Raw genomic sequence first — 27063 nt, forward strand, 5'->3', positions numbered from 1 at the left:
ATACATTTCCAAAAAAAGAGTTTTATTTGTATCTAAAACGTATGCTCCATCGTAGAATGACACGCTCTTTTCATAAATCCATACTAATTATATGATGTCCGTCGTAAATTCGATAGTTATTTGTCCTCGCTGAGCATCGTTAGTTCTTTTTATTGTCCGCCATCTTGGATCACGTTAACAACATGTGTGCAACGAACGTAAACTCGTATATGCCCGACTACTTTCGTTAACCAATAGTTAAAGATGATGTCGTTCGGCCATTTTCACGGAACACCGCCTATCGCGATGCTGGTTAAAGACGCTTGCATTACTGTCTATTCTGGGGCATATGAAATTGCAACCACGGAGCGACCTATGTGGGTCAGGGGCGATAAGAATGGACAGGCATATAAATACGCGCACAAATAAATATTGCAGTCGGCTCTTTTATGATCGGCGAAAAAAACGAAAATAAAAAAAATACGTTTTCAGAAATCGCAATAAAAAATTTTGGGTCGGGGGGTAAAAACTGGGTCGGTCGGTAAAGGGCAAACAAAGTTAATTTTAATTTAGGCCTTGTCAATTGTTTTCCAATAGCTTTTTCTGTTGTGCGACATGGTGGAATACGTATGGTTTGCGTTAGATGTCGTAAAGTGACAGTCGTGATAGTGAACTAAGTACGGTTTGCGGTAAAGGAGTAAAGGCTAAACGAAAGTAAACACGAGGTTGCGTCAGTTCAGGAAAATTATAGTAAATAAATTCTTAATGAAAGACGTATATAAATGAGGTATTGATTAAAATTGAATGACACTTCCGAGAGGGGCATTTTTCAAGTATGACAGAATGGGGCCGAATTACACCGAATATTTCAATTAAAAAAAAACTGCTTTCATTTTGGTTTTTCCTTCTATTAATTAAGCAAAAACTTTCACGGGCTGATTTAATGGATATGTGTCCATTATTTGTAAATAATGGTCATCAATAGATGGAACAGTTTGTAAATGCATACGTTCTGGAATTTAAGTACTGCGTTAAATATTTTTGTTCCCAGCTTTATAAATTATTTACATCTGTTAGCCAAATCAGTAACTGTTGAGCCATGATGAAATACCCTCAGCCAATGTGTTAACACAATGTTAAATTAACCAATAATGCTTGAGGCCTAAATTAAAATTGAGTTTGTTTGCCCTTTACCGACCGACCCACTTTTTACCCCCCGACCCAAAAAATTTTATTGCGATTTCTGAAAACTTATTTTTTTTATTTTCGTTTTTTTCGACGATGACAAAAGAGCCGAAAGCAATATTTATTCATGCGCGTATTTATATCCCTGTCTATTATTATCGCCCATGACCGATCTAGGTCGCTCCGATGGTTGGAATTTCATTCGCCCCAGAATAGACAGTAATGCAAGCGTCTATAACCAGCATCGCGATCGGCGGTGTTCCGTGAAAATGGCCGAACGACATCATACTTAACCATTGGTTCGCGAAAGGAGTCGGACATATACGAGTTTACGTTCGTTGTACACATGTTGTTAACGTGATCCAAGATGGCCGACAATTAAAAGAAATAACGATGCTCAGCGAGAACAAATAACTATCGAATTTACGACGGACATCATATAATTAGTATCGATTAATGAAAAGAGCGTGTCATTCTACGATTGAGCATAGGTTTTAGATACAAATAAAACTCTCTTTTTTTTGCAAATGTATGAACTGAATGTCACAGAACAAGTGATGAAGTGTTTGAAAATTGGAATGCAGTCTACTCGCAAAGAAAAATACATCTAACAGTTACAGGATTTTTTTTGTCGAAAATGCAAAATAAAAGACAAACATGATTTGATTTATATGCAAGTGGATCTGTGTTTATTCAGATTCATGTGCATATTCTGCTTTATTATGTTTGCCACACTGAACAGTTTACTGTAATGGCATGTTAGTGAAATGGATATGTAAAGGTAAACTTATTTAATTTATTAATGTCTCTTAGCTAAATACATCGACAACACTCAAGTATATATGTTTAAAGCGTTAGTATATCCACAAACTGAAACTAACACCCACTGTCCTAAAGTGGGACTAACCACCCTCTCCCCCGTTGCGCCTACACCGAAAGGTCCTGCAACGTACCTATCCAGATCCAGAATTTATTTCCCCAAATCAAGTTTTCATGCTTATGTTAGTTGCAATAATACAACTCCCAGCTATTGACCCTCTGAGCTGTACGTATGTACTCATAAAAGCTCAGAGCATTCAAGAAGAAATAATGCTTTATAATAATGTTCAGTTTGCACTTTTATGAATTTACTTTTCCATGCTGAGACTATGCACTAACCGGTCAAACACTTAAAGTTAAGGCCTGTAAAAACTTCAACAGGCCTGTGAATTGTTTCTCCTGGTAGGCAAGTCTGGCCTGTAAAATGTGATGGTCTTTCGCCACGTCTGAATTTTTCCATTAAAGGCTTTGGGCTGTCTTTCTACACTCCTTCAATGCTTGTTGCATGCTAATTAAGCCCAATTTAAGGGAAAGGTTTAAGTTAAAAATAAAAGCTGTCTGGCTGTTAAATAATTACAAATGCATTTGAGCAATTAAAATCATATAATGAACAAATATTTGATGTAATAAATAACACACAAGCATGCATTTGATATTAATATATGCAAGAAACAGCAAACAAGATAATGTTAAGCTACATAGGGCTTCGTACACTGCAATAGTGCTTTAATAAGTGTTTTAAATATTCATAGACTATTAGTGTATTAAAAATATAATTTCTCAAATAAAATAAAATAATTTTCCTACCTACCTACCCACCTGTAAAATTTAGGGTCGGTAAAGGGCAAACCAACAATATTTTAATTGTGGCCTGACTAGTTGTCTTAGGCTGGCTGTTGTCTTTGTGGTTTATTATGGATACTTGCAGTTATATTATCATAGCAATCAGATAAATTTGCCAGCAGTGGTGAAAAGGCTCATAATAACCACTTGACATTTTTGGTGATAGTCATTTTGCTTTAATCATGATAGAGTGATCATATTAATACATATCATTATAGAGTCATTGAGCATAATAAAGTCTATCATAATAGAGTGACATGCCCCATACATCAAGTTATCACCCGCATCCCACTCTAGGATTAACCCTGAACTTTCCAATATTATTTTAAAAACAACAATCGTTGTGTACTCCTTATTTTTTCTGTTCAGCGGGTGTGCGTATGAAGTACCCGTCCTGCTATGTGCTGCTGGTGGATGAGAGACCAGGTGTGCCTGGAGACCCCCAGCGCCCAGGATCTCTGGCTCAGCTGGGGATCCTGGGGGCCATGGGTGTGGGGGAGGATGGGCTCTCACTCAAGGGAATGGAGCCCACTTCAGATCTGACAGCCCGGACCAACCGCATTCTCAGTGCTAGACTGGTGGAGAAGATAGGGCAGGATGGCTGCATCACATCAGGACTCTCCAAAAGGTACCCTACATAATCTGTGCATCGCATTGGCTGACAAACATGTTTTTGCAACAACGAAAGGTTCAATTTATTATCTGTATGACATTTCATTTACTGTCAAACACATCCATCCATTTTTGGCGTTCAGTAGAATAAACAAAAATATTGTGTCCAATTGTTATTATTTCTTTCATGTTCAATGTGAATATTATAGCCAAGGATGTTATTCTTCCTTCTTTCAGCTGAATTATTTGTTTGACATTTTTTTTTGTACATTTGAAATAGAAGATAGGATCTATTTAATTAATCTTGAGTTTACCCAAAACATTGGTTTTGTTTTCACTCTTGATAAATTCAGCTTATATTGCGAAAGCTGGTCAAGTCTAATTTGTTAATTAAAAATAATATAAAAGAGCATAAATTTGTTTAATAGTGTGTTTTCTTGTTTGCAGGCACAATGAAGGAAGCTTAGAGGAAGGACAATCAGGGATATGGGATTTTGCAGACCCTACAACAAAAACTACATGTAACTGTTCACGGTAAGGCTATAATCCTTCTCCATAATATATTATCATTGCTGCAAGGTCTCCATAATGGTAAAGTTGCAAATTCCTAAAACATTTGTGCAACACAATATTTGCTTAGACTGAGGGGTATAAAGCAGTCATCAGAATAAGCAGTTTGACCAAGAAAGACACACACACAAATATGTTTGATCATGAACAATTATAATCCTTCCGATAATAATAGCAAAATGTATCTTGTATATCTGTATTAAATTCAATGAAAAATTAGAGAGAAAACGTAATAAAATAATGTATACATATGTGTATAGAATGAGTATCACTAATGCTATTGTTACACACATAGTTCTTAAGTAAAAAATGTCTACTTCATATATTTTGAAATAAACAGTTACTTGATGTCACAGTAAATAGGATATTTGAACAAGCCTATATGCACTGACTTTTATTTCCTATTTGTCATGATTTTTGTTAAGAGTTAAGTTTTCTGTCCTTCATATTCAGCAAGTACATCCAAGCTATTTCATGTCATGCAGTGCAAGTCAATCGCTTTGCGACAGCTTTCCTGATCATAAATGCTAGTGTATATGATAACAGCTGAAGTACAAACTTATTACTGGTATTTACAGGAAACTATATATATCACATGGTTAAATATAAGTTTTTTTTATCTTAAATACCATTTTGCGTTTTTTTTTCTAATTAGTAATTCACATGTTAAGCATAAACGCTTTTAAAATCATTCCCTTCACTGATATGTTATCATGTAACAATGAAGATTGAATAGCCAATCAGACTGTTTACACTTGACCTTAGTGAACTCCTCAAGTTACCTCCCATGTTATGTTTACTGCTTTGATTCAACATGGCTGCTTTCATAGCAAGGGGTTGTCTCAAAGTATTAAAGGTTAGGCAAAAAAGGTCATCTTGGATGATATATATGCTGGACAAGATTTAACATTCATTGTATATTGTGAACATTAAATATTTGTTCTGCCATGATAACTATGTGTGTAAAAACTGACAGTGGGAATTGTGAGTGGGTGAAATAATATAAACACGTTCAAAGCAAAAAGAAAAAGGTTTTAAAAAGGCAACTTTGCAGAATAATAGGTCCTCACATTTTGATAATGTTCAGTTCAATATGAAAAGCATTGCAACCATAATTTACACAAGCCATTTTGAAGAATTAAACATTACACTTGTTATTAAATCTGAATTACTTGAATTAGGGAAATATTAAAGATCTTAGTAAATTTATTCATATGTTGTTGTTATACCGTTTCAGGTTAAGGGGTGTAAAGAACAAGGCTGGGTCAAGCCTGGCAGGAAAGCAACTTGACAAGAAAAAAACAGACAAGACCTTAGAGCGACAACAATCTCGTTTGTTACGAGCTGTCCCCTTTCATCGGAGACAGCAGGCCATAGAAGAGTACTCGCAGATTGACATGGACATGTCAATGCCACGAGTTACTGCGGGAATGCCTCAAGGGGGTCTGAATGGTGTGGCAGGGGCCATGGGGGGAGGCTCTGACATACCCCATGTTAGCACGTCTGGGAACTCAGACATGGTCTGCAATGTGAGCATGGAGTCGCCAGCCTCAAACGCTCCCTCGCCACTAGAGGAGTCCCACAACCATGGGCAGATGGAGAACACTGTCACCATAGATCCCACAATGCCCACACTGAGTCCCCAACCACCAGCCATGAAGCATGGCGATAAGGATCCTGCATCAGTTGGTGGCTTGAAACCCATTCAGAACGTGAATCTGAGCAGTGCAAGTAACAGTACCAACAGTAATGTGTTGCTTAATAGTGTAATGACTAATGGGGATACTCATGCATTTCACAAACCTCACTTTACTTCTGGATTTAAGCCCGATGCAACTAGTTCTAGTGTTGGTGGCCTTCATTGGAATCATCAATCCTTAGAGAACACAAAAGCCAACATAAACAGCTGGTTGCGGTCACAACAGAAGCAGTCTGATCACAAAACATTCAAAAGGCCATGTTTACCCAGTTCTGATGGGGACCCAGATTCTTTTTCAGCAGATTCTCTTTACAACTTTGACAGTGTCTCAAATTGGTTAGTAGTTACAAATATTGTATTACGTTGTGTGTTGGTGAAATATGATTCTAATAGAAGATGTACAGTAATGTTTTGAAAAATTCAATTATTTTTATTATGCACTTTAGTAAGTTTGTCATCACTGGTTTATAGCAAATTTTTTGCATAAAACTAGTTGCTTGATTGTTCATAGGTCTGACTTCCCATTGAAAAAGATGTGCTTTGAGAGGATTGAAATGCTGAACGGCATACAGGATCCCATGGTGAACACCAACAACAACAATTTCAACCCAAACCAGCGGCCCTTGCAGTCCCTATCTCCGACCCCGGCGGCTGACCCCTACGCATTTTCTGATGAGTCTTCTGCAACACCAGCTGGCACCCCCATGTCCAGGTCCATGAGAAACAGTCGCGACGACATATTCCAGAGGCCTTCACCCTATAGAGTGTGTAGATACATGTATAGGCATTTGACTAAATGAATGCATTTTGTTTGGGGTTTTCGATCTTTTATCATTCACTCAAAAATCAAAATATTGAGTTATCAATTTAAAGTTCTGTGAAATTTTAATCGTTCTCAACTTAAATATATCATGTTTATTTCATTTACCAAACATTTAGAATAAAAAGCTGAATAAATTTTGAACAACTGTTCTACCACACATGTACAGGTTTTGCAGTTGTAAAAGTAAAGTCTTAAAATCATATGAATATTTTAATTTATGTACATTAAATTATGAACAACATTCAACGATGAAAATAACATTTGTTTTGTTTTCAGGAAGATGAGAAGGGACCGGAAATATTTGGCTTCAAGGAAGAACGAAATAGCATGGGTGAGGAAATCTTTATACAAAGCAGGATTTAAGATTTTAAAAAATTTCCGTATTAATGACTGTAGGAAATGTTTCATTTACTTTTTCAAACAAACCTAAGTATGAAAAGTGACTTGCATTGTTCATTTGCTAATCTAATCTGTCAAATGGGTAGCCTTGCAAAAAGATTCAGGTGCTGTCGCAGATTAGCCTGTGCGATCTGCACAGGCCACGTAGGGACACTCCACGTACCATATTTTCTGTTTCAAGGAAGGCTCTTACATACATTAACATAAATCCATAGTCTGTGGAGAGTGTAATGTTGAATAAACCTCTTCTGATGCATAGGCAAATACAGGATGACACATGCAGGCAAATGTATTCCTGTGTCAGGCACGCCTCCTGTATACAGGGCGAGATTTTCCCTTTAGCTCGTTTCCTCCATTTTAATGCGAAAATTGATTAATAACAAGTACATTGAATTTAAGATTTGAACTTCATGAACCCAGTCAACATAGTTATTAACAAAACAAATCCAGAGTTTTTATGAATATGCATTTGTTCCAAGATGTATTTCCAAAATCACACACCTGTAAGGTATGCTATCATTTGCAGAGTTTGGCTCTCTGACATCTCCGCCTACCACGCCAGGTGCCCTGATGTCAAGCAGTTTGACGCGCGAGGAGGACCTGAAACCACAAGAGTCTGACCTCGACAATCTCTTCCAGCCGGACTCGGAAGACAACGATGATGCTGTATGTACCTTAATAACTCTTAAGTGTCCGAACACTTTGAAATAAAAAATTTTGTTTAATCCTTCCAAAAATTTGGATACAAAAAATATAAATTTTTTAGTCCAAAAATTTAGATAAAACAATGAAGGTGTCGGAAAAGTATAATTGTCCGAAAAGTATAATTATATACAACAAATCAATGTACAATAATTTTCTTGTGATTAACTCTCTTTTTGGTTAAAAATATGAAAACAACTTCACAGCTTTGCTAACTTGCCTGAAATGATATGAAACAAAAAAAGTAAAAACAGAAACCATTCTGCTTTCTTAATAGGACGACACTGTTTTTAGCTCACTTGAGCACAACGTGCTCATGGTGAGCTTTTGTGATTGCCTTTTGTCCGTCGTGCGTTGTCCGTTGTGCGACGTCAACATTTGCCTTGTTCACTCTCTAGAGACCACATTTATTGTCCAATCTTCATGAAATTTGGTCAGAAGATGGGTTTCAATGATATCTTCGATGAGTTCGCAAGAAAAGCGAAAACAGTGCCAAAGTCTGTAGAATAGCGCAGTAAAATATACTGTCCGAAAATTGTGAAACATTAATTATGGACAAAACCCCGTATGTCTGAAAATTAAAGAGTCCCATGAATAATAATTTTCGCAAAAAAGCGGGTGTCTGAAAACTTGATCACTTTTAATGATGATGCTTTATTAATATCCGTATTAGTACCACTATCTGCGGAATTGCTTATTTCAACATTAATGATGATGCTTTATTAATATCCGTATTAGTACCACTATCTGCGGCATTGCTTATTTCAACATTAATGATGATGCTTTATTAATATCCGTATTAGTACCACTATCTACGGCATTGCTTATTAATATCCGTATTAGTACCACTATCTGCGGCATTGCTTATTTCAACATTTTGAGAATGAGGCCAGGCCCTTTTGGATTTGGAAACATCATGTCTTTTACTTAAAGTGGGAAATTAATGTTAATTTTATTTTTACAAATACTTAAAAACTGATAATTAAAGTGATTTCAATATTATATTTTCTAAGGCTCAACTTTTAGAGCTGAATTTGGAGATAATTGAAATGTTATGACTTATTTAAAAAAATCTTTTTTGGAAACTTTCAAATGGGAATTTGTAGGTCCCATTTGGGAAATTTTGTATACTTGTTTCCCATTGGGAATGGGTCTCCTTATTTCGAACACACAAAAAAACACTGTACAAAGTATTGATTGATTGATTTTAGAAGAAATATACTTTGCAATGACAATGTATTGACAAGGTGTTTAGGCATTTAGAAAGTAAAGGCTGAATTGTTTGATGGATGTGTCTTGTAAAATAAATTATTTTATGATATTAACTCAGAGTGGCTTTTTGGGTTTATCAAATATCTCAAGCCTGAAGAATTATAGAATAATGTTGTGTGTTAGGTGTATATTGCTTTATTTTCAGTTTATTCCCAATAGTCCAGTCAAATATTTGGAAGATATAAGATCAACCAAAACTGCCAATACGGGACCTGTGGATACCATAGGAGTTATGGGTAATGATCATCGACTTAGCCCATTTAAATGTGTATTTATCTATTTGACTGTGACAGCAATATACATGTTAGGCTAATATAGCCCTAAAGCAGTTTTCCTGGTAGATTTAAACAAAATCAAAATCAACAAAAAGTGAATAAATTTCAAATAAACTTGCATGAGGTATTTTGCAATTCTGATCAACCGTAGTAAATGAATGATTGTGAAACGAACTTGAATGATGAATAGAGCCATTCTGATTATATATATATATATTATTGTGTGATGTTTACTTCTGTTGAAGACCTATTTCGGATGTACCCGACCCCGCCGTCACAGGAGACCATCACAGACTGTTCGCCCAAGACCAGCCACGAGGCTGTGATAGAGAGCCACCCAACGGTGATGGAGAGTTTTCCTATCAGTCTGGTAAAACATGAGCTCCTGCCTTCAACCTCACTAGCTGATGAGCTCAACAAGGTACCCTCATGACTGCGATAATTTATACAACTCAGATAGGGAGGCATTTAGCATTGCACTTACCAAATAAGTCATGATTGTTTGTATGCAAAATTGTCTTTTTGGCCAAGCGTTTTCCTAAAAAAGTTCAGTAGTCACATAAACTAGGATTAAAATAGCCAAGGTTGAGGCTTTTGATCAGCACTTACTAAAAAGTGGGTTTGTTACTTTTTGATCTGAAATGTCATAATACAGAAAAGTCTATCAAGACTTGTATGAATTTGAATTAAAAAACTGTTATGGTTTAATTTACAAAAATTTGAATTTAGACATTAAATTATTAGACTGTATAAATAGAGTTGTTAATTTAATGTTCAGGATGGTGTATACAGACCAGAAGTGCGGGCTCAGTACCCCAGCTCAGCCAAGTATGCACCCGTGGAGTTGTACAGCACACAGCTTTCTCCCCCGCCCCACGTCCCAGAGTACAAGCCATCGTGGTACCATCACCAGATGCCCTTGACAGACAAACATGTAAAGTAGGTGATTGTTTGCTAGTTGCGATAACAAGTGAATGAAGGTGTTTACTATAGTTCCATTAACGCACATTGCGAAAATATTTAAAACGAACAGTTTTCTTGTACTTATTGTGTCACTGTGTTTTGTATGTAGCACAGAGTTTTTTCAGCATTTCTATTTATAATAATGTACTGTCTCACTTAAAATAATATCACTCCTATAACAACTGACGTCTACCATGGTGTCTTTTAATAGCAGCGTTGTATTTTTAGCTCACCTGAGCACAACGTGCTCATGGTTGTGCTCATGGTGAGCTTTTGTGATCGCCGTTTTCCGTTGTGCGACGTCAACATTTGCCTTGTTCACTCTCTAGAGGCCACATTTATTGTCCAATCTTCATGAAATTTGGTCAGAAGATTGGTTTCAACGATATCTTGGATGAGTTCGAAAATGGTTATGTTTGCTTGAAAAAGCATGGCTGCTAAGGGGCGGGTCATTTTTGTACCCTACTGGTTTCACCGGAGGGGACTTATGGTTTGCGCTCTGTCTGTCAGTCTGTCCGTCCGTCACACTTTTCTGGATCCTGCAATAACTTTCAAAGTTCTTAATATTTTTTTATGAAACATGAATAAATGGCAATATGGACATTATGCACATCATTTCATTTTGTTCCTACGTCAAAAAATCTGGTTGCTATGGCAACAAATAGACTAGAAATACTGTTGAAAATGGTGGTTTTCAGGATTCTGCGATAACTGTAAAAGTTCTAAATATTTTTTCATGAAACTTGCAACATGGATAGATGGCAATATGGACATTATGCACGTCATTTCATTTCGTTTTTACGTAAAAAATTGTGGTTGCTATGGCGGAATTTCTGACAATGGTGGAGCCGGTAGGGGACAATATTGCTTGACAATAGCCTTTTTCCTTATATGGCTATATATGGCTATAGCAAAATCTTGTTAACACTCTAGAGGCCACACTTATTGTCCGATCCTCATAAAACTTGGTCAGAAGATTCATCCCAATGATATCTTGGACGAGTTCGAAAATGATGTCCGTTGGTTGAAAAACATGGCCGCCAGGGGGCGGGGCATTTTTCCTTATATGGCTTTTGTAAAACCTTGTTAACACTCTAGAGGCCACATTTATTTTCCGATCTTCATGAAACTTGCTCAGATGATTTGTCCCAATGATATCTTGGATGAGGTTATAAATGGTAACCTTGGCTTGAAAAACTTGGTTGCCAAGGGGCGGGGCATTTTTCCTTATATGGCTATAGTAAAATCTTGTTTACTTTCTAGTTTGCTCAATCTTCATGAAATTTGGTCAGAACATTGGTTTCCTGTGTAGTAAAGTTTGTTTTTATTATGTCAATATTATGTGACATTGACTGTGTTATGTTATTTTTCATAACACAGAATTTTCATAGTTAACATAACTGTTTTAGTCATTAACACTTATGATAAGCCTTTCAACTATGAGATAACTGAAAGAAAGACAACATGTACATGATTTTGCAGTATTTATGCAGTATTTATCTCCCTTGTTTAATCTGGTTCAGTAATCTATTTTTAGTTCTGCTCTGGAATTCGGGAAGATATTGATCATTGATAAATGCACTGTTCTGAGGGAAAATTGACTACTCTGCCATTGATCTCTTCTGAACTGTATAAAATAAGCTGTTTGGGCTGATTTAAACACCTTGATGATTTCTTGAAAAGTTAACAGCACTTGAAAAAGGTTGGAATTTTGAAATAATTAAACTCTAAATTATTTTTAACACCAGCATCAAGACATTTTGGCATTATTTTCAAAATTATTCTTATTATTTAGATTTTTTTATTTGGCATTTTCTTAATTAGAAAGACTCTTTTTTCTATAACTGTAGTAATTTTTTCTTATTTTTTTTACATTTGATTCACTGAAGTTTCCTAATCTCCATAAATATTGTTCTTTAGATTAAATTAGACCTATTTTGTAAACTAGATTTTTAAAGCACTTTCTAGACTAACAGTAACTTATATTTATATCAGTTTTTTTGACAGATTTTGAACTTCTTTTTAAATTCATTAAGGTATTTGCTGTATGTTGTTCATTTTTGTAACGATACTTAGATTCTTTAGACTTGGCTTGTACCTGTTCTTAATTTTCTGTCATTGTTCTTCATTTTCCGAGTTCTTGGAATAAAAATTACCGTAATTACTCTATGTTTTCGGACACTTAAAAATAATTAAAATGTTTTGTGTCCGAAAACTTAGAGTCGAAAATTGAAGTGTCCGAAAATAGCATCAATTGTATCAACCACTACCGGTAATAGCACGCACTTGTAAAATACCATGCCGTATAGTATAAATTTCAGTTATATATGTGTGCACTGCATTTCAAATAATTTTAAAAGCTTGATTTATTTGACAGATAGTAACTACAAGGTTGTACTTTGACCAACAAGTTCAAAGATGAGCATGTGATGTACCGATACTCGCTTGTACGAACATGTAATTAACGCAGTAAAAAAGCGAACTATCGATTCTTTGTTTTTTCATTTCCGATATTTCTTGTCTAACACCTTCCATTGTTCATAAAACTTGCAATAGGGTGCACCAAACTTTGAAACGTTAAGTATTTGTCACAGTTATTTTACTGAGAATGGGTAGTACCATTGCGGTAGATAGTTGAACTGCTAATTTGCCCTACCCCTGGTAATTGTCATAACGCTTATCAGGGCTAGCGCTGGCCCAAAAAATGTTTGAGCCACCCAGATGTAGGGGGGTCCGGGGCATGCCCCCCCCCCCTCCCAGGGGTGGCGAAATTTAAAAAAACTATACTTGTCCACGGACAACAATTTAGGAAATTTAACTTGTCCGTTGCTGAACTACACTTGTCCGTTAAACTTAATGTTTATATAAATTATAAACGCATTTATTGTTATACCTACACATGTACCATTCTAATCACATAAAATAGTGGCCAGTTTCTTAGAAAACTGATGATGGCAACGGTGTAATCCTCGTGGAAATTGTGCATTTCATGCGTAATATTGTCAAAACATTTTTTCATCACGTTGAGCGTTTTAACAAAGACTCGTTAAATTAATTACACACAACTGTAAACGTTTTGTTTTATTCTTTATTTATTAGAAAACATACATGCATTCCTAAATGAAAACTTTATTTTTAATATACATTCTGTTTTTGACGGTAATAGCCGTTTTACTGAGACAGTGAATTGTTAGCATGAATTAGCTTTACACATAAGTATATAGCCTCTGTATGGGGGAATTAGGTAGAGTCCGACAGATTCCTGTAAAATTGAGGTTAATAGAGGCAAATATTACAAGGGCCAGAACTTCCTAAATAATAGGCAATAAATAACTTCCGGCGTTAACGTACAACTGCATGTCGCCCTGAAGAATGCCAATGAGTATAAATGAGCAAACCAGTCTGTACACTGCCTATTAAACAGACGGGCCGAATGTTGAAAATGCGGCCTGCTAGCCTCCTGGTCTCTTATCATGCTTATAAAATAAGCGAGACCACTGTGCAGGAGAATGCCCATAGTTAGCTTGATTGCTCCGCAAATAGTACTGACAATGTTATCGGGTGTAAACATCTGGTTTTGCAAAACTTAATAACGGCTTTGATACAATCTATTTTTTGTATTTCTCAACCCGACTGGTTGTCCACGGACAACTTAATTAAAAAAAATCAGTTGCCCGGACAAGCAAATGTACGACTCGGGCAACTCGGACATTTGATTTCGCCACCCTTGCCTCCCCCGGAAAAATTTTTGAATCCTAGATTGTCTTTGGTGCGTTTTGGGCCTATTGCCAACCAGTTTTCGTACAGTTTTACTATAGATTTTTCATGTTTCTTTTAATGACAACAAGCACATGTCACATATCATAATATACATCACATCACAATTTTCATAGTATTAGAGATATTTTAATACAGCGCATTTTTAACAACATGATGAATGGCATGTAATAAAATACAAGCATACATTTCATTCACAAAATACATTGTTTTGCTTCTTTACTGCTTGCTGGCATGGACGGCATGAGTGTGATCTGAAAATAAAAAAAAATAATACATAGTCAATCTGCATATATTCATATAGTTAGACTATAGCATTTCAAAGTAATTTCAAATAAAAATTCCTCTCATCTTCAAAATCTTACCTTTAGACTTTGCATGTTTCGTTACCGAGTCTTTTTTGAGGATACTGCAACATACAGTGAACGTGTTGGAATTCTGCACCTTAATGCATAGGTCACAGTACATAGATTTTGATTCATTCTCAAAGCGAAGCCAATTATTATCAACTTTCCATGACTCTTGGAATGCTCTAGTTTTTTGTGTTTTAATTATTTTGTTTGTTTGTTCAGACTCATTTTCGTCGATTTAAGGTTAAAGAAGTCATGTTAGCGACTGTACGGACAAAGTGGTTACTTCCATTTATATAGTAGACGACATAAATTAGTCTTCCTATGTGTTACAAAATTCGTAACTTTAATTAAATTTTAATTGCAATTAAACCGCGCGTGTTTTTCACGTTTTCCTTTGATTAAAATACGCCGCTGTTAGTTATCATAGTGTGTGAGTAAAACGATCAAATTAATTAATTAACACCTTTTCATTTCAATCGAAAATCAGCAGAAAGTTGCAACATCAACGACATAGAACTAATTACTTAATTATCACTCTTTAATTTAGATCGATAGTCAGCTTGGAAATAATTAATTTATTGTCACGCTTATTTTAATTTTTAATCTTATAATACGACATTTGCGACCATCCGCTTGTTTGCAGACGACAATATTAACTGTGTATTCATAGCTCCACCCATTTTTACGTTTCATTCGACAACGTCATTTCATGTGTAAGCCAGCTCAGTTTTGATTGGCCAGCTACCATGTGCACTTCAATAACATTAAGGTCAAGCGATGTCTCTATACAGGTGCAGACCGGTTTTCGTTCACTGTTCAAATTGCGAATACTTTCATTGAAACAAAGAGAAAAATATAGAAAACCAGTTTCGGGTTTAAATAGCGGCTGTTTTCAATGAAATTTTACGAGATTTTAGCATTTTCGCAAATCGGATTTTTCTTGAGCCAAATTCTCAATATTTTCGCCAATGGCTCAAGTGGCGAACGACAGCGCGAGCCCTGCTTATGCTATCGGACAAAACCATTGTTTAATACCGGTTTACAAGGTTATTTACCCTATAACGCAAATGTAATGGTCCGTTGCCCTCAGGCATGCACCTGCAATGTTTTATGATGTTAATCCGGTTTTAAAACCCCGTGATCGAAGTGTCATTAGATATCGAAAACAGGACCAACATTTGGTAAAATAGCGCTGTAAAATATACTGTCCGAAAACTTAGAGACATTAATTATGGACGAAAACTCGTGTGTCCGAAAATTAAGAGTCACGAAAAATAATTATTTTTGCTAAAAACAAGGGTGTCCGAAAACTTTGAGTGTCCGAAAACATAGAGTAATTACGGTAGTTATTTTTGTTAAAGCTGCCTTGGTTTTCACTTATAAATAAATTCTTTGAGTGTATTTAGGCGTCCCTGACTGAACGCCTTTAGTTAATTGAATTACAACCAGTCAGTATATTCATCCTGACCGGAAATAAGAGTTTGTCAAATAAATATTTCCGCATTACATAAGTGCTTACAAAGTTACATAACTTGTAACCGTCCTGTGACCGGTTCATTTGCGAAAGCGAAGGAGACCGCACTACCACACCTGGATAGGACAGTTGAGTTCCATAATGGTTTAGATCGGTAAAAAAACATGGCCACCAGGGTGGGGGGGGGTCTTTTTCCTTATATTTATATAGTAAAAAAGCTTGTGAACATTCTAGAAGTCACATGTTTTGCCTAATCATCATGAAATTTTGTCAAAACATTAGTTATGTGGATGTCTCGGACAAGTTTGAAAATGGTCGTGATCAGTGAAAAAACATTGCCACCAGGGAGTTGGGCAGTTTTCTTTATATGTATATAGTGACAACATGTGAACAGTCTAGAAGACACATTTTTTTCCCAATCTTCATGAAATTTGGACATATCTTGGAAGAGTTAAAAAATGGTTCAGGTCTGTTAAAAAAAACATGGCCGCCAAGGGGCCAGTTGTTGTTCATTCTTCATGATACTTGGTTATAACATTTGTTCCATTGATATCTTGGGCTGCAAAGAACAGGTCATTTCTTTTTATCTCAGGTGAGCAACATTGGGCCTTTCAGGCCCTCTTGTTTCCCATTCTGCACAGTGTTCTATTTCTGTTTTCAGCCATTACATGAATATTCCTTCCATTGAGAATCTTCCCAGCATCCCGTCTGCCCGCATGCCTTCCAGTGCAATAGAGGCGTCACCAGCCACATTCCAGAATAGCGTTGGTCAGCAGCGCACACCAATGTCCTACGAGCTGCAATCACCTGCATCCAACGCATCCTCATATCTCAACAAAACACCAAACTCCAATCTCAATCATCACGGAACAAACAATCCCGTCCCAGAGGCCCATAGCCTGCTGGTGAACATTGTGCTTTCCGATTCCATTCTCAACCTGTTCAAAGATCAAAATTTCGACAGTTGCAACATCTGCGTGTGTAACATGACGATCAAGGGTTCAGACGTTGGTGTGTACATTCCGAACCCGACTGGTGAAACGGAGTACAAGTGTACCTGTGGATTCAGTGCTGTGATGAATAAACGCTTTGGCCATAATGCAGGTCTGTTCTACGAAGATGAGCTGGAAATCACGGGAATTCGTGACGACCGTTTTGACAAACGAAAACGTAGTTTATTAACATTGCCACAAATCAAACCCGAAGAGAATGTTGGAAAGGTGCCCTCTAATGTGGAGGAAGTGTCCCAGTCGGTGTTGCAGCTGTTGATTGGCCAATTCTCAGGGCCATACCCCTCCAGTTCCTACGTGTGCCTACGGGACAGGCTGCAGGTGCAAGCCAAATCCTTTCCCGCTCAGCCATTCAACATCATGTCGTTGCAAGGTGGGTGATCGTGATCATTGTATTACGCGTAATGACTTACTTTTGCTCAGGGGTGTCAATTGTCCGGAGTGTTCTGGAAATGAATTTGGATTTGAGTTGTCCATGGTTGATTGTGAGATCAGTGTACAGGGGTTTTTCGGCACTGTCTGCGCCTCCGGAAAACGGAGGCACTCCCAAAGCAAACGGACCCGATCCCAAACCGAAATTATAAAAAAAAAATCCCTATTTCCAAAAAAAAACAATTTTTTTTTTTTTCTTAAAGAATGAAGTGTCTTATAACTTGTGTGACTAATCAGTGTTTGTTTTGGTCAAAAATATCTGCTATAAGGTTATGACTGTACAGTTCTTATCTCAGAGTGTAACTGAAAAACAAAACTGCAGTTCTTGAATAAATGTTGAACATGCCCAATATTGCATCTGTTTATATTAAGAAGACAAAATAACAAATAAAAACAAATTTATTTGTTGAACCACTGAATTATTTAAGCATGATAACTTCACAATTTTTTCCCAAATGAGCAGTTTCATCGAAGCAAAAATTCCCAAAATGGCCAATTTTGTCGATAAAAAATTCCCAATTTGGTCAGACTCCTTTTCCCAAAATAGGCAGAAAAACCCCTGGTGTAGATGTGATGAGGTTGGGGGGGGGGGTCTAATTTGTTTGAGTGTGTGATCATTTGAGAAGCAATTTGTTTAAATCATTCCAGAAATATGTACACAGTACCGATGTTGCACAGTATTTTTTATCCCCACGCTTTTTGAAAAGCGGGGGGATATTGTGGTTATCTCCTCCGTCTGTCTGTCTGTCCGTCCGTCCTGGCCACTATCTCCTCCTTTACTATAAGCACTAGAACCTTGAAACTTACACACATGGTAGCAATGAGCATATGTGAGACCCTGCGCTTTTTGGAATTTTGATCTGACCCCTGGGTCAAAAGTTATGGGGGTTGGGGTGGGGCCAGGTCAGAGATTTTCACTCATTTTTAGCTCATCTATTTTTTGAAAAAAAATTATGAGCTATTGTCATCACCTTGGCGTCGGCGTTGGCGTTGGCGTTGGCGTCGGCGTCCGGTTAAGTTTTGCGTTTAGGTCCACTTTTCTCAGAAAGTATCAATGCTATTGCATTCAAACTTGGTACACTTACTTACTATCATGAGGGGACTAGGCAGGCAAAGTTAGATAACTCTGGCGTGCATTTTGACAGAATTATGTGCCCTTTTTGTACTTAAAAAATTGCAAATTTTGGTTAAGTTTTGCGTTTAGTTCCACTTTTCTCAGTAAGTATCAATGCTATTGCATTCAAACTTGGTACACTTACTTACTATCATGAGGGGACTGGGCAGGCAAAGTTAGATAACTCTGGCATGCATTTTGACAGAATTATGTGCCCTTTTTATACTTAGAAAATTGACAATTTTGGTTAAGTTTTGTGTTTAGGTCCATTTTATTCCTTAAGCATCAAAGCTATTGCTTTCATACTTGCAACACTTACTAACTATCATAAGGGGACTGTGCAGGCAAAGTAATGTAACTCTGACTGGCATTTTGACAGAATTATGTGCCCTTTTTATACTTAGAAAATTGAAAATTTGATTAAGTTTTGTGTTTAGGTCCACTTTATTCCTACAGTATCAAAGCTATTGCTTTCATACTTGCAAGATTTATGAACTATCATAAGGGGACGGTGCAGGCAAAGTTATGTAACTCTGACTGGCATTTGGACGGAATTATGGGCCCTTTATACTTAGAAAATTGAAAATTTGGTTAAGATTTATGTTTTGGTCACTTTACCCCTAAAGTATCATAGATATTGCTTTCATACTTGGAACACTCACAAACTATCATAAGGGTACAGTAAAAGGACAAGTTGCATAACTCTGGTTGTCATTGTTACGGAATTATGGCCCTTTTTTGACTTAGTAACTTTTAATATATGGTTAAATTTTGTGTTTCGATCCACTCGAAGTATCAAGGCTATTGCTTTCAAACTTCAAATACTTACATGCTATCATGAGGTTACTGTACCTGGCAACTTGAATTTTACTTTGACCTTTGAATGACCTTGACTCTCAAGGTCAAATTATTAAATTTTGCTAAAATTGCCATAACTTCTTTATTTATGATTAGATTTGATTGATACTTTGATGAAACTACTCTTACCTGACATACCACAATAGACTTCACCCAAACCATCCCCCGTGCCCTCCCCCCCCCCTCCCCCCCTCCCCCCCCCCCCCTAATTTTTTTTTTTTTTTTTTTTTTTATAAGATCATCTCACAAATGACCACCACACCCTCACACTATACCCCCACCCCACCCCCCCCACCCCCCCCCCCCCCAAATTTTTTTGATTTTTTTTTTTTTTTTTTTTTTTTTTTAAGATCATCTCACAAATTATCACCACACCCTCACACTATACCACCCCCCCCGATTTTTTTTTTTTTTTTTTTTTTTTTTCGCTTTTTTGGAAGATAATGTAATAAATGTCCACAACCCCACACTATACACCCCTCTTCACTCCACTCCTCCCTCCTTTGTGATTGAAAATGAGAGTCCCTTCACCTTTAAAAAGAAAATAGATGAGCGGTCTGCACCCGCAAGGCGGTGCTCTTGTTTTATGTTATTTTACATTAACTTCTTCATTTCTACACGGATTTACTTCAAATTGATACTGAACATCTCTTATGACAATATGGTCAATCTCAACTATGCATGACCCCATTACCAACCCTGGGGTGCCCCGCCCGCATAGACTACGCCCACCCAAAATTGCCTTTTACTATAACTTCTTCATTTCTACACCGATTTACTTCAAATTGATACTGAACATCTCTTATGACAATACGGTCGATCTCAACTATGTATGGCCCCATTAACAACCCTGGGGCACCCCCTCCCACAAAGACCACGCCCACCCAAAATTGCCTTTTACTATAACTTCTTCATTTCTACACCAATTTACTTCAAATTGATACTGAACATATCTCATGACAATACGGTCAATCTCAACTATGCATGGCCCCATTATCAACCCTGGGGCGCCCCCTGGGTCAAACATGCAGCGTGGGGATACGCGTCGGCCTCTGCCGCGCCATTTCTTTATTTCTTTTTGGTAAACATGGACATGAGAATTAACTGACAAAAGATCTTCGCAACTATCCAAAAATCTTGCAATAAAATGTTGTTTAATGTCCGCCATCTTTACATTTTAAGTGAATGATTAGCAAAGTTCAGCACTGCAATAGCAATATGTTAACCAAATTTTATATTGATTTCGTTTTGCTTTCATTTTCTGCATTCAAACAATATGCATATTTATTTTATCAAATTCATGTGCAAAACACATTTTTTCGGACTGAGGTTTGTGAACGCAGTGTTGTTTTTTAATTTTATTTTATTTTTGATTTTTTATTAATTTATGTAATGACGAATGCTCATTGGTTTATTTTTTGCATGGTACTTACCAGACATTGCGAATAGAAAGAATAAAACAAAAGTACAATATACTAGGGCTCTTTGCCATTTATTATCCCCTTGTGGAACTGCGAAAACAGACCTTCGGAATAATTGTCCAGATTTCAAATTTGTTACATTTGACACCCATGATTGCTTTATCTGAATAAGAAAGATTTTTAATGATGTGAAGAGTTACTTTTTATGTCCCCCACTATAGTAGTGGGGGACATATTGTTTTTGCCCTGTCTGTTGGTTGGTCTGTTGGTTGGTTGGTTGGTTGGTTTGCGCCAACTTTAACATTTGCAATAACTTTTGCAATATTGAAGATAGCAACTTGATATTTGGCATGCATATGTATCTCATGGAGCTGCACATTTTGAGTGGTGAAAGGTCAAGGTCATCCTTCAAGGTCAAAGGTCAAATATATGGGTCAAAATCGCTCATTTAATGTACACTTTTGCAGTATTTCAATATTCAAGATAGCAACTTGATATTTGGCATGCATGTGTATCTCATGGAGCTGCACATTTTGAGCGGTGAAAGGTCAAGGTCATCCTTCAAGGTCAGATGTCAAATATATGTGGCCAAAATCGCTCATTTTATGAGTACTTTTGCAATATTGAAGATAGCAACTTGATATTTGGCATGCATGTGTATCTCATGGAGCTGCACATTTTGAGTGGTGAAAGGTCAAGGTCATCCTTCAAGGTCAAATATCAAATATATGTGGCTCAAATGGCTTATTTTATGAATACTTTTGCAATATTGAAGATAGTAACTTGATATTTGGCATGCATGTGTATCTCATGGAGCTGCACATTTTGAGTGGTGAAAGGTCAAGGTCATCCTTCAAGGTCAAATATATGGGTCAAAATTGCTCATGTAATGTAACTTCTGCAATATTGAAGCTAGCAATTTTATATTTGAAATGCATGTGCATCTCATGGAGCTGCACACTTTGAGTGGTGAAGGGTCAAGGTCATCCTTCAAGGTCAAACATCATATAGGGGTCAAGGTCATCCTTCAAGGTCAAAATTAATATAGGGGGACATTGTGTTTCACAAACACATCTTGTTGTAAATATAATTGTCTGAATTTATTTATATCATTTAAAAGTGTAATTCACTTGAAACCAACCTGTGTTTTTTTAAATATAATTTAAAATAATTATTCTTTTTATTTGGTGAAACCTTTCATTGGGAATTTTTAGCTCCCATTTGGGAAAAATATATACTTGTTCCCATTGGGAATGGGGCCAATAACCGGACCTGATTTGAATGAAAAAAAAACACTTCCAACTATTCGCATTGGAACATTATTGTGTGCCTACCAGTACCACACATGTTATGCACGTTCTTAATATTTTCAGATTGCAATGAGGTGACATACTTTGCACTGGACCAGGGTAGGCAAGCCATGGATCACTGCCCCACCAAACTGGAGGACAACATTATGAAGTCCACCTGCATGCACAAGTGGACATTCTTGCAAGGTGAATACACTGCACAATCAAGTGAATTAATAAGCTCATCTTAGCACAAAATGCTCATTAGGGGGGCTATTCTAATCACCTTTGTCTGTCGTGTGCCATCGCTTTTGCCTCATAAACATTTACCTTGGGAAAAACCCAGAGGTCACTGTTTTTGTCCAATCTTTTCTAAAGTAGCTGAGAACATTTGTTGTTATGATATCGCTGTTGAGTTGTTTAATTTTCTGATCGGTTGAAAACAAGGCTGCCCATTCTTAATGAAACTTGGTCACAGCATTCAAATCCTTGTGATATATTGGGCTAATTTTAAATTTGGTCCCATGGTTTAAAACTTTGTCGCTAAACAAGAAAAGGTAATGAACTCTCTACAAGTAACATTTGTTTGGGCACACTTAATGAACTGAGTGAGAAATGGTTTCTGTCCATTGAAAAACATGGCTGTCATCAGGCAGGGCAATATTTCTTGTGTTTCTATAGTTAAACCATTTTAGCTTACATTTTTTGACCCACTTAGCATGCAACTGGTTATAAAACTTGTGTGCTATGATTTATGGGCTGAGTTAGATAATTATTGTGATTTGATAAAAAAAATACTGCGCTAAAAAAGGGGATGTCAGAAAACTTAAGAGTGTCCGAAAACTTAGAATAATTACGGTAGTATGCACCTGTTTAGTTTCTTTATAAATGTATGTCTCTTTTTAGGCCCCGGATCGAATGATCGGGGGTATATTGTTTTTGGCCTGTCTCTCTGTCATTCTGTCTCAAAACTTTAACCTTGGTCATAACTTTTGCATTACTGAAGATAGCATCTTGATATTTGACATGCATGTGTATCTCATGGAGCTGCACATTTTGAGTGGTGAAAGGTGAAGGTCATCCTTCAAGGTCAAAGTTCAAATATATGGCTTCAAAGCGGCGCATTAAGGGGCATTGTGTTTCTGACAAACACATCTCTTGTTCTCGATTGATATACAATTTCACAGTTTGTAAGAATTTACCAGTCAAATCACCTGTGTAATTTGCTCACTGTATTTTTTTCAGGTGTAGCTCAAATTCCCCAGTCTCCGCTGGACTCGGTTGACTTGCTGAAGGGACTTCAGCCAATATTGCAAGATGCAATTCAGAACAAGCGTGTTACTCGTCTGTGGGAGCACACATACAAGCTGCAGGGCCCTCTCACCTGGATAGAGTTCCACCAGCTGGCTGGTAGAGGTCAGTTGGCTGCAGTTTACTTTATGTTTATACATCCTTTTGAAGTTTTTTATGCCCCCAAAGGAGGGCATATAGTGATAGGAATGTCTGTCCGTCACACTTTGTGTTCTGGTTTCGAAAAATGCGCATAACTTCTATGTTGCTTCAGATAGCAATTTCATATTTGGCATGCATGTGTATATGGACAAGGCCTTCCCATACGCACAAATTTTGACCCCTGTGACCTTGACCTTGAACTAAGGGTCCGCGTTTAGGTTTCGAAATCTGCGTTTAGGTTTCGAAAAAGCTCATAACTTCTATCAAGTGTTTATAGGGGGCATAAGTCATCCTATGGTGACAGCTCTTGTTTCATCCTACATTTTTTCTTTGAGGAGTCAAAGATCTTGTGCTGTGATTGTTTACAAAAAAATTGTCAAAACAAATCCGATTCAAGTAGGGCAGTCGCCAGTTACTGTCATTAGTATGCACGCCTAGTACTTCTAAACAAGTAAATTAAGAAAAGTGCCATTAGGCTTACTGACTGCGGTAATAAGACTTAAATACTGTTTAAAATTGTTAATGAAACCATTTAAACAAGTAAAGCTTACATTTAATTTGACTCGCATCTTTGCATGTAATTTTTGTTGATCTGTTCATGGTCTGATTAGCAGTAAGAAGATGGCAAATACATGATAATTGAAAAGTAAGAAGAAGTGAATTATACTCGTCCATAATGGTGTCTCTGCTATATGTTCTTAGTTCTTGAAAATGCATGTATTTCCAACCAATAAGTGCTTGCTATATTCAGGGTCAGATGAGAACAGTGAGCCACAGCCTATACCTTCATTACTGGTAGGATGTGAGAAAGACTCTGCCAATGTGTCCCCATATGCTCTCAGATACTGGGTATGTAGTGCTATATATATATGTATGTAAATATATCAAAGAAGCTTTTGTTTTAAGAAATACCTTGCTTAATAATGTTGTTTAATAAATTTCAGTACCGCCTTGACAGAACCTTAGTGTTCTTTCGATTGATTGTGTTTATTTGTATTTGTATTCTTACATGACTATTTCTATGTTATGTAATGTTATGTTGTTACACCTATTTACGTGACAGAAAGTATGTGTATATATATGTATGAAGACGATGTACTTTTGTATAAGTCTGAATAAACTGTCTGTCTGTCTGTCTGTCTGTCTGTCTGTCTGTCTGTCTGTCTGTCTGTCTGTCTGTCTGTCTGTCTGTCTGTCTGCTAAAACTCTTTAAATGACCTGTTAAGCTTGACTTTGAGTGTATTAGAGAAGTCTTCAGCTGTCTTTTTCTCCTCCACATTAAGAGAATTCTTCAGCTGTCTTTTTCCCCTCCACATGAAGACATTTAGAGCATTTTCAGCTATCTTTTCCCCCTCCACATTAAGAGAATTCGTCAGCTGTCTTTTGCCCCTCCACATTAAGAGAATTCTTCAGCTCTCTTTTGCCCATCCACATTATTTCTTTGTATTAATTAAGTATCCTTAATTTCTTAAATAACCAGCCTAGATATATTATTTGAGACCATAAGGCCATCCTTAAAAATTCTTTTGTTTGGCATAACCCGACCGACCCACTAAAATCGGCCCGACTGAACTTTTTTTTTGTTACTTTCCAAAAAAATATTTTTTTTGCTCGCCGAAACTTCTTTCCCCTAAATTTGTCCTTTCCGCTTTTTATCCTTTCCGGTTATTTGCGTCATTTACAGGGGTGTCAATTTTCCGGATTATTCCGGAAATCCGGATTTGAGCCGTCCAAGGTTGATTTTGAGGTGAATGTTAATCCGATGAGTTTGTTCAAGGCGGGTGGGGGTAGGGACAAAATTCTTTAAGTGCGGGATCATTTCAGAACGAATATTGTTATAGCATCGTCGGCATTCCGGACATTTGTGCTTGGTTCCGATTTTATTTATTGATTTCTGATTGGTAAGCGGCTGGCACTGACATGAGCAGTAACTGGCTACATGTAAGTAAAGCACTGCAATATCATATTTTAAAACAATATGTTAATCAAATTATATATTGACTGCGTATTTGCAGGGTCACTGGTTACTGATTTTCATTTTCTGCAGTCAAAGGATATGCATATTTTATTTCATTTGCAAATGATGTATCGCGACATGTTTTCGGACAGTCGTTTTCGGATACGCTGGTTTGTCAATTTTAATTTAATTTCGAAGTTTTTAATATCATTTGTTTAGAATGACAAATACTCCTGCGGTGTTACGGATGGTTTGGTTTATAATATGTTGCATTGTACTTACCAGAAATTGCACCTAGAAAGACTATAAAAAAAGAACAATAAGCTAGGGCTTGGGGGTTCGGGCCCTCTCTTCCCTTTATCCTACGGCTTAATTTAATTTTCCGGATTTCAAATTTGGGACAATTGGCACCCCTGCATTTAACTGAATGCTCTTTCAAGGATATCTAGAATAGCAATGAACAAAATGCGTACCGGTATTTATTTGAGTCGCCTATTTATTTGACATATGCATATGCGATTAATTAGACTTTTAATACAATTAAACTCACTCTTGTTTTTCTCGTTTCCCTTTAATTAAAATACGCTGCTGTCGTTAAGGATAGTTTGGGAGTAAAAAAAACAAATTAATTAATTATCACCGTTCAATTCAATTCGGCAATCGGCAGAGATGTGTAATATTATCGCCATATAACTAATTAATTAATTATCACTCTTTAATTCAGATCGGTAAATATTCGGTAGAAAGATAAAGAGAGGTCAGCTTTGAAATATTTATTGACGGGTATTGTCACGTTTTTGTTTCATTTGCTTATCTCTCTATACGACTTTCCGACCGGTCGCTATTTTGGAGGCAGACGGCGATATTAAATGTGTAATCAAATTATACAACATCTGCGCATGAATGACCCAATATTATCCGATAGCTTCACCCTTTCTCACGTTTCATTCGACAACGTCATGTCATGTGTAAGCGAGCTCAATGCTGATTGGCCAGCTACCACGTGCACTTCATTAACAATAAGATCAAGCAATTTCTTATTGGGTACAGACCGGGTTTCAAAAAATGTTCGAATTGCAAACACTTTCATTGAAACAAAGAGACAAACATAGAAAACCAGTCCGGATTAAAAAGGGCGGATGTTTTCAATGAAATTTTACTAGATTTTCGCATTTTCGCAATTTAGATTTTTCTTGAGCCAAATTTTCAATAGTTTTGCAAATGACTCAAATGGCGAACGACAGCGCGAGCATTGCGAACGTGTTATTATTGGAATAAATGCTCACTACTACAGGGCTCGCGCTGTCGTTCGCCATTTGCGAAAGAATAGCGAATTTGGCTCTAGAAAAATATAATTTGCGAATATGCTTAAATCTCTTTAAATTCCATTGAAAACATCCGCCATTTTAATCCGGAGTGTTTTTTTTTAAAACTATTTTTCTCTTTGTTTCCATGAACAATTTGAAGTGCATATGGTAGCGGGCCAATCAACATTGAGTTCGCTATCGGGTAATATTGGGTCATTCATGCGCAGATAATGAAATAAACAGTTGATATTGTCGTCTTCCTACAATATAACGGCCGATGGCAAAAGTCGTATAAAAAATAAGTAAATGAAAAGAAGCTCTTTATAGAAAAAATAGACTTACGAATACACGTGCGGTGATACGGACAGTGCAGAAAAATCTTTACAATTTACCAATTTCCTTTCAGTTTGGTATATGTCGGAGTTCAATGTCAGAAAAAAAAATATTAAAAAAAAAATAAAATCCCTACCTACCAACT

At 36.8% G+C, this 27063-nt stretch overlaps 1 protein-coding gene across 1 annotated transcript in view; it reads left to right on the forward strand.

Moving 5' to 3' along the window:
• The window catches only part of LOC127846935 (mediator of RNA polymerase II transcription subunit 13-like), an 88102-nt gene that overhangs the window by 39394 nt on the left and 21645 nt on the right, over positions 1-27063 (forward strand). The window contains exons 7-19 of the mRNA XM_052378374.1: positions 3196-3454; positions 3886-3972; positions 5246-6043; positions 6219-6471; positions 6807-6861; positions 7456-7595; positions 9049-9139; positions 9424-9599; positions 9957-10117; positions 16407-17128; positions 21954-22076; positions 23115-23285; positions 24073-24170. Of these exons, the coding sequence (XP_052234334.1) occupies positions 3196-3454; positions 3886-3972; positions 5246-6043; positions 6219-6471; positions 6807-6861; positions 7456-7595; positions 9049-9139; positions 9424-9599; positions 9957-10117; positions 16407-17128; positions 21954-22076; positions 23115-23285; positions 24073-24170 (3134 nt within the window). The remainder of the gene's footprint in view (positions 1-3195; positions 3455-3885; positions 3973-5245; positions 6044-6218; positions 6472-6806; positions 6862-7455; positions 7596-9048; positions 9140-9423; positions 9600-9956; positions 10118-16406; positions 17129-21953; positions 22077-23114; positions 23286-24072; positions 24171-27063) is intronic.

The sequence above is a fragment of the Dreissena polymorpha genome, chromosome 1 (assembly GCF_020536995.1).
Source record: "Dreissena polymorpha isolate Duluth1 chromosome 1, UMN_Dpol_1.0, whole genome shotgun sequence".
NCBI lineage: Eukaryota > Metazoa > Mollusca > Bivalvia > Myida > Dreissenidae > Dreissena > Dreissena polymorpha.